Source organism: Genypterus blacodes, unplaced genomic scaffold (assembly GCF_046128005.1).
Source record: "Genypterus blacodes isolate CSIRO-AG114 ecotype Tasmania unplaced genomic scaffold, CSIRO-AGI_Gbla_v1 ptg000111l_1, whole genome shotgun sequence".
NCBI classification, from domain to species: domain Eukaryota; kingdom Metazoa; phylum Chordata; class Actinopteri; order Ophidiiformes; family Ophidiidae; genus Genypterus; species Genypterus blacodes.
In genome coordinates this window covers 4960949-4969920 of record NW_027466915.1, presented here as the reverse complement: position 1 = coordinate 4969920, position 8972 = coordinate 4960949, and the positions used below count along the sequence as shown (strand labels likewise).

At 39.9% G+C, this 8972-nt stretch overlaps 1 protein-coding gene across 2 annotated transcripts; it reads right to left on the bottom strand.

The window, feature by feature from the left end:
- Positions 1–438: 438 nt before the first annotated feature.
- Positions 439–7254, bottom strand: tmem120aa (transmembrane protein 120Aa). Of its 2 annotated transcripts, none has more exons than XM_076161429.1 (12): positions 7115–7254; positions 6583–6701; positions 5606–5737; positions 5396–5455; positions 5195–5290; positions 4737–4826; positions 3941–4006; positions 3035–3096; positions 2641–2736; positions 1988–2052; positions 1288–1356; positions 439–868 (listed from the first exon to the last, which is right to left on the bottom strand). In XM_076161429.1, the coding sequence occupies exons 1-12, from the start codon at positions 7190–7192 to the stop codon at positions 755–757; spliced, it is 1047 nt and encodes a 348-aa protein (XP_076017544.1). In that variant the 5' UTR covers positions 7193–7254; the 3' UTR covers positions 439–754. The 2 variants fall into 2 exon arrangements, with proteins under 2 accessions (XP_076017544.1, XP_076017545.1); XM_076161430.1 differs by having other exon boundaries at positions 2641–2733.
- Between the last annotated feature and the right edge of the window lie 1718 nt (positions 7255–8972).

The window sequence follows — 8972 nt, the reverse complement described above, 5'->3', positions numbered from 1 at the left end:
TTAAAACAGAATGATGGGATCTAACTACAAAAATCTGAATTGCGCATTAAGGCCTGGAATGTAAACATGGCTTGAGTCACTTCACATATTCAGTGAAGAGAAATATAAAAATGTATCAGAGAAAAGATGACAGTCATTTGACTTACACTATATTGTCATTTCAGGTTTAATATATTTTGTTGTTGTGAAGAATGGCTTCTATACCAATCATATTAGTATGTGAATCATGATTACACAAAGGATGTATTTTGGTCAAACATTTCTTAATCATAATTATAGCAATGCTTATCCGACATTATCTATTATATGATATAACATTTTCACACATCCCCTGTCCTCATTTAGAAGATAATATGGAACACAGCAGCAGCAGCAGCAGCAGCAGCAGCAGCATCTACAAAGCCGATATCCACAGAAATAGTTCATTGGTTACTGAAGCTATATCAAGGGATTTTTATTTCTGGAAACAAAACATTGTACCGATTGTCAGAAGCACAGTAAAACTATTTATTGAATAAATATAATAGTAACAGAACTTGTCCTTATCTGAGGCCTAAGGATCTCACTTGTCAAATACCTTTTTCTTTCTACAACTCTGTAGCCAGCGGTGATCAGCCATTATGAAAAGTTATTTTGAAACCAATACTAAACAAATAAGACATGGCAGGAAGTGATACAGCACAGAGTTCTGAATGCTCCAAACAGATTCCACGAGAGGACTTGTGGTAAGTCTGTCTGCTGAATGGCTCCACTCTCAGAAACTCTTGGGCTTGTCCTGGTTGTTCATGTACTTGTAAAACACAACACCCAGAGTGGTGGAGAAGTTTCCCATGAAGAGTACCAGGTAAGAACAGCCACACATCATAACCTGGACCACAGCAAAAACATCTTTGATCAGCCACAATAGTACTTGAGTGCTCGTTTGGAATTTTACACATGAAATTGTATTAGTATGAATGTACATGTATTCGTATCATGTGAGTGTAATGGATCCTCCATGTTTTAGCCAAATTCATTTGCCACATTCTTTCAGTGAAATTACGACCTTTAGTATGGTTACTTTTTGCACCAGGTAGTCAAATGAATGTGGCACCGTAGTGCAATTCAACCAAAAAAGTAGATCTGCCATTTAGGGAGCCAGGGAGCAGCAAGATCGGAAATAAACATTCTCTGACAAACACATGTTGTTGTGCATCTTTTAATTTTCTTTGTTTTACTTTTATCATAGAATTATCTATTGTCTACGTCTGTCCATTTATGATGAAGCAATGATAAAAATGCACCAACCTGCCATTCTTTACACTGTGGGAACTGAGACATCCTGAAGAGCGTGATGCCGTTGTAGAGCTGCCAGAACTGCCAAACAAAGAAATGTGCGTCAGACCAGCTGATTAGTTATGCTAACATGTAAAGTAACTGCTAGTAACAGAACTGTGCTCCATTCATGAATGCCATTACTTCTTATTGATACTGTTGTATGAAATCTGTGTGATTTTTTAACTGTACTTGACTTACACATTGCAGTGATTTAAGAAAACACATCAAAGCCATTCAGTTGATTAATCATTAATTTAAATGAGAAGTTTATATATTAACGTGCATACATTCCAGTAGCACTGTGCTGCTTCCTCAAGTATTAGACTCTGTGCTCTGCATTTCACTCTCTCACACACACATACACACATGCGTGATGGGACATGAAGACACCTCACAGGCACACGTACAGAGACCATCCCTCCTAAAACGTGGCGCTCTAAAGCAGAGAAGTTTCCTTCTTTGATGTGACATTCATTTGCTTTTACACCACAGGCAGTATAAAGCTTATGCATTTATGCAGAACTGTGAATAATTAATAACCTACTCTGACACCAGTCTCACCCTGCAAAAGGTATTGTTTGTATCTCAATGTTCTTCTGTATGTACAAATAAAATATAGTAAAGTAACCTACAAACTGTCAAGTAATGGCCATTGAGTCACAACACTTACTTGACCAAAGAACAGGAAAGGAAGGAGGAAGGTCAAACCTCTCCACATCCATGACTGGAAACCCTCTGAAGCACATAGAACAGACATGCGTCACACATACAGGACAACGGTACAGCTAACACTCCACAGACGTTAAGGTAACTAGGTACTTAAGACTAAAGTAACTAAGTGCATCCACTTTAGTAAAACTTTAAGGGGATAATTCAATTTAAAAAATTGTGATTGCTAAGTAGTCTATTAGAGAATTCAACAGAGTTCTCTAGAGTGATTGACCTGACCTATCCAAGAGGACAGGGGTCTATGAGCATAAGATGATCTTTGAGTCTAAGGTGAGTCTGAACTTTGGATCTTTTAGTAGGATCGGCTATACTGTTTAGAGAGACGTTTGCCTGAGAAGAGACAGAGAAAGAGGTAATGTGTATTTCATGCTGCTTTAAGATCCACACTTTATACTGCTTCCTCAGGTGTGGAAGAAAATCTAACATATCAAAACCACAAAGGAAACCATCACTCTGTTTTAAAGATCTGTCCTTTTAGAGAGAAGCGAGAGCAGTAGAGAAGGGTAGATGCTACTTGAACGTGTGTGAGTTCAGATGTATTGGATATTTGAATATTTTTTTTAAATTATAGTTTAGAGAGAATAGTAAACTCACCGACTGTCAAGTCCATGTTGTGCGTTTCACCAAGAGCTCGCAGCCTGTATAAGCAGCCACTTTGGTAGTAATACTGCAGAAATTGCACAAAGCCTACTTTCCAAACAGAACAGAGGGAAGACAAAGCAGTACATCATTTTACAGACATCACTGATTTTCAGATGCTTATTTGGTGCCAGTCTCAGTCCTGAACGTTTAATGTTCCAGGTTGAGTCCCTAGGATTTGTCTTAAGATTTGACCAATTATAGCCAGGGGGATGTCAGAAGTAGAAAAACACTATATTCTTCTTGGGGCCATACACAGAAAAACAAAAGAGCCAAGATCAAAAGACGTGTTTCGCCCGGAAAGTTCTACTTCTAGAAGTGTATATCTATATCTAAGGGTAGGTCTTACTTTGGTACAGACAGTAGGTTAGGAATTGGTTCCTGAACATCTGGTAAAGAGCACCTTCAGGCCTGTCAACAAAAAGAACAGAGTGTTTCTCTGCAAAATATATCCACACACACTGACTTTTCACAATATGACACACAAACACAGATACAGGAACATTCAGGTGACATGTCTTTTCACTGAAAAAGTATCTGTGAAAATTGCTGTGATTAAGAAATGCTGCCTTAAACCTTTGTGTGCCTGTGATAGCATGTGTGAATAATGTCAGTTTAAAATATACTGTATCTTTGTGTAATCATCTCTGTAATCACCTCGGTCTTTATGTGCAGGGCCTTTGGCAACGCCAAAGATTCTTAGCGCAACATTTATGTGCACTTCTCGCTTGCTTTGCGTCCAAAAGAATAATGATGAATTGTGCTTTATCTAAAGTACCGATCACTGGTGATGTTTGAGTAACAAGAAACAGTGTTGTGATCTGGTTTTGTCCATTCCCTGTTTTATTTTGTAGTATCTTGTGGTTTTGTGTTTCTGTCCATTTAGTTTTTTTTAGTTCAGTGCATCTTGTTTTACCTCCTTTCCTAAATGGACAATTAGATTTATTAAAGGACATCTCTTTTGAATTGGCCTGCGTTTGAGCCCTCACCCCTTGCTTGACATTAGTGTCTTTGTGAATTAGCCCTGATTGTGGGGTTTCGATTTTGTGGGGCCAGCTTATGGAAACAAGGCCAAAATCAGTTGAGCTTCCTTCAGAGTACAGGCCCAGTATCCGCCTCAACTTACTGATCATCTCTTTGGAAAGGCATCAAGTATTTCTGGCTCAAATGGCTTAAATCTAAGATGTAAGCGGTATCAAAGTCACACTAAGACTATCTGTAAAATAAAAGGAAAATGGCAAACAAGGTCACTCACCAGGTTAGCATGACCCCAGACAGAAAGGTGGACACATAGTGATGAAACACCCACCACCCCTTGATCCTGAAAGTACATGGATGAAGGACATGGTCTTTGGGCAGCACTTTTAGACAATGAAACATGACACTATACCTAATGAACACTGGTGACGCGGGGACATCCCACCCACATCACAATCCACCAGACACGTGGACCTGCAGCTGTTTAGCTTCATCACACAGAGACAGACAGCAGGGTGGTTGACATGCAAACTGCTCCCGAGCCTGCGAGCCTGTTTGATCCATAACATGCATGTTCTTTAGAGCAGAATGCATCATAGCTGTATCCCAAACCACTGCAAAAGGCTCATTACATCTGGCCCAGTGTGTGTACCACTAGTTATATACCACTATTATTACACCGTATATCCACAAGCATGAATGAGTGAGAAGGATACATTTTTTAGGCTCATTGAAGATTCCAGAATTGTGTATGTATGTGAATGAATTAGTCATCACTCAGCATCACTCAAATCCTTAAAACACTACAGTAACAGAAGAAAACTAAATAGATGTTCAATTATTTCTAGTTTTACCAGCCTAAAATGAAACTTTTCAAAAAGGATTGCTGACAAAGGAAAAATGGCATTTCTACTTTTTTCACATTCCTTCAGCTTATGAAGCTCTCTGCCCTCTTCAGACACTTCAAATGAGATTTATTGCTTATTGCTGTGTTTTAAGTATGGCTTAGGAGGAAGTGTTGATAACACCAGTCAGCTTATCCCCGTTCATATAAAAACAACTTGGTTCCAAACCTTGAGCCATTGTTGATGAGGATGCTCTCCCGAATGGTGAGTGTGCAGTAATACCACACCAACAGGAAGTTGAACAGGGCATCGAGGGCTCTGACATACAATCACAAAATGATTTACAAGATATCAAGTCAACATAGTCATAATGTCATGGAAACATCAACCTCACTGATGCCATCCTGGACTCTGCGTTCACACTATTTGGCCATGTTCCTCCAGCGGCTGTGGCTTCCTGCTGTTTGAACGTCAATCTACTTGTGCCTCATATTGCCTATTATACCTCAGGGTGTACTTAAAAAGTTCAAGGAGAGGGGGGCACAGGGGGTCTGAAACAGGGAATTTCTCATTCACGAGATTAATAAAGGAGCGTTTATCTTATCTTAGTATTATTCTTCCGTCTTGATTTTAGTGGTTTAACTGTTGTAGTCATTGTGGTTTTAGAGATGTGCATGATGTCCTACCTGTAGCTGAACAAAAACTGACAGGTGAAAGAAAAGATGAAGAGGATGACAGTGAGGAACAGCTTAAATTTTTCATATTCATCTTTGTAAGCAAATCTGTTTGGGGAGGAAAGGAAGAGAATGATGGTTAATGTGACATTCATTTGAAAGGCAGTCTCTGCATCATTCATCTGCTCCATATAACCTGACAGCATGTCTTACTTTGCTTGTTTGTTGAGGAGTGTCACATTGATGTTTCCTAGAACAAGAGTGAGGTACAACCTGAACACAAGAAGGTTATTATTAGGTTGTAAATCTCAAATGTGAATGACTAAAAAGAAAATACTGGTGTCGGTGAGGTGTCGGTACAAGTATCTGAACAAACAAAACAAATACAACCTTGAATAATAAACTGATATTAAATATTCAAACCCGTTCTTCTTTGGCAGGAAAGCTTCCATCTCAAAGAAAGCGTCTGTTCTGTCCTCCATGCATTCCTGGATTTCACCTATGGCCTTGGCTTCCTCTGGACTCAATCGGTCTGCTGAACATTTTTCTTTGCATCTATCGTAGAGAAATAGGCCACAGTTACAGAAGAAGAGTTATGTATTGTTTGGACTACATCTTTGAAAGACTGTTTCTCTTCATTTACATATACACAGAATATTGGATACATACGTTTTAACACAGTCCAACTCAACACCACACCACTAACTACAGCCTGAAATGGGTCGGATTCCCAATAAAGAGTCCACTGCTGAATATTCTGTTCATATGAATCTCAAGAAGAAACTGTTTTTGATGTGTTTGATTAGGCTTTCTGCATTTAAAATTTCAGAATTACTTTTCTATGTGGTAACAAGTAAAGCAAGGTTCAAAACTGCAGCACAGAAACTGAAAACACTGAAGAGAATCCCCAATGTGTAACATACAGACAGCATATCCTATCTAAACATTATTAATCATACTTAAAAAAAAATTACAGGTAACAGGCAAGTTAACTTCTTAATACTTCTTTTGTCTGCATTGTTATGATGCCTGGAGCAATCTATGCCCACTTGCTCTTCTCTAGCAAATGTTGACAACTATCAGCGATGTCATGACCAATAGGGTCTCATAGCAACCATCACTACCTGCTGTTACACCTTAGCAAGATTACAATCTTTATTTAAAACTTCATCTATGATTCCCTTCATCTGTAAAAAGGACCTCTGTGATACAAAAACAAATGTGGTGCTGCTGCTATATTAATGAGGTGGAGTAGGAGATTACAACATTTACAGACAGAAAATGTCTTGTGGACTCTGTGAATATGATCTCATCTGTATTCATCTGATAGAGGACTGTGAACTCTCAGCATTGGTTCTTCAACATGGTTGAAACATGAGCAGCTGTCAAGCAACACATACTCTCCCAGCGAGACCGTGAGCTCTTTCAGCTTCTTCCTCTGACGGGTGATGGCACTGGAGCAGCTGGCTTGCAGTTTGGTTACTTCCTCAAGTTTCTGTTTATACAGCCGATGGCTCTCCTGCAGATTTTAGAAGTATAAATGTTCAATTGACAATAGCAGTTTCTCATTTTAAACATGGGAGTCCTTAGCCACATACTGTACATGGACACTTAGTGGTTACGTGTATCACTAACTGGAATCCAATTTATATACAAGATATAGATATCTATATCTTATATCTATATCTTTATATTGACATAGATGTATATGACTAGATGTATATCATCTTGTCATTATCTGATGAGACAATGGCAGTAGTTTCATTGTTGACTGACATCCTGCTTGACCCCGGGTCTCGATCCCCTGCCCTCCACTAAGTCTGGCGTTAACAGGACTCGAGAGGGCGGAACTCTGCCGTCCGGACTCAGGCTAACAGTATCGCTAGATTACCCGGGAACAGCGGGACTTCGGTATAAGAAGAGACTGCTTACCTGGATGTGCTGGTAGTCTTTGTCTAGATCGTCCCATTCATGTAAACATTCAGCAAAACCTGAGGGATTGGACAACATTTTATGCACACTTTATACTGAGCAGCAGTTGTTGTGTTAAACTCTCAAAGCGAAAAACAAAAAACAAATACAACATCCGGTCAGAACCTTTCAGAGTAAAGCCGTATCGACCATAGGATTTTGCCGTCTCAGGTTCTCTCTGCATGTTTTTGCTCAGTCTGTCTGTCCGCCTTCTGTATGTGTCGACAATCCATGGCAGTGGTGGATCAGTGGGGACTTAATCTGTTTTTACGTTTGGTTCTCCTTGTCGGTTTCTTAGTTGATGGGCCAGGACATTGTAGAAAGTATGGGGGGGCGGTAAGGACACAGGCTTGTTAGGCTCCAATGCTGACTGGTCCCCAACCTCCTCTGCCGCTTTCTTTGTTTCAAGAAGACAACGAGACAAACACTTTGACGTTTTAACTGATAAAGTAGTTTAATTGGAGGAGCCCTTCAGTCGATGAAAGTGTAACACCAAAGAGTTGCTAAACTTTTATTTGAAATACTAAACCGTACTTCCGGTTTAACGCTGCTAACTGTTTGTTTTGTAAGTGACGGCGGATATCCGTGGGTGCGACGCAAACGTTGGATCTGCTGCTGCGTTCCAGTCGCACCAAACTTGTCTCGTGCGCGTCTACGGGTTATGACTATAGACATAGATGCACTAGATGCGACACAAGCAGATTTTGCCGTGGCTTTTCAAGTCAAGGGCTTTCCTGATTTCGAGTTGCCATGTCTACCTCCTGATAGTTGAATGGCTCTCTATTGTTTTGATTTTGAAAATGGGGACCGCTTTGACGTATCTGTAAGGGGCTAGTGCAGCATCTAGTGTACATATCTATGGCTTGAGGAACTTGAGCCAAAATGTGGTCCCAGTGCCCCATGCCACCAAACTAACTTTAAACTCTTATGTTCCAGCACATGTTCTAACTTGCATACTATGGCAAAGCTATAATCCTTCTCTGTGGAATAGACTCAACACAACTGCCAGAGACCGAATCCTGTTTATAACCCCTCTTATTTACACAATTAACAACAAGCAGGAAGTAAAACGTAGAAGTAGTGCAGCAGAGTGATTAGCACTTAGTTGCTCAGTACTAATCTGTGAGTGTAGACCAGAGGAAGGCACACAGCGGCTGATTCTTTTATTGTCTTGCTCTTACTGCCTGAAAGCACTTCACAATTTGTCTTTCTTTGCTAGACCTACGGATCATCCCTCTCTTCTTTGAGGGCCCTCGCTCTTGTGCGTGTTGGGGCCCATAGACCAGCTGTATCCAAAGATCTGGTTTACTGTGCTGCCTCCTCACCAGAAGGCTCTCCACCTCAGAGAGTCTTCAGATGTGTTGGATCCCATCCTGCCACAGGCCAGCAGACCTGCACCACCAATCCCCTATCCTTGGACCACCGTGATCTAACCATGACCTTCTCTTCACTTTCCGTGAATTCCATTAGGGACGTTGTGTGTGCTATTTGATTATACAAATAAACTTGACTTGAAATGACAATCCCTTTCTGACACAATAATTAAACTGAATACTTTATTGTAATTGAATGGTCATTCATTGGTATGTCTATTGAAATATTAAACTATTTGCTCAAATGAAGCGTGAAGTATTTTAAATCATCACTAAAGTCTGTGTGGCTGATATATACAGTCATATATTATCTTCTTCAGTTTTGTGCTTTTATAGCATAATTGTTGTAACAGGCCTGATTTAACTGATTTAAATAACATGGTGGAAGGAAAACACCTATGAAATGTTGGTGATGATCCAAATCAGGGGTGAGCTAAGAATTTTTT

Bases quoted from the DNA above. Each gene is read 5' to 3' on its own strand.
- tmem120aa (XM_076161429.1), bottom strand. From the start codon at position 7,192: ATGTTGTCCAATCCCTCAGGTTTTGCTGAATGTTTACATGAATGGGAC. The intron at 4,007-4,736 runs GTTTGGAACCAA...ATGTACTTTCAG, and splicing joins CTCATCAACAATGGCTCAAG to GATCAAGGGGTGGTGGGTGT. The intron at 1,357-1,987 runs GTAAGTGTTGTG...TTTGTTTGGCAG, and splicing joins CTTTCCTGTTCTTTGGTCAA to TTCTGGCAGCTCTACAACGG.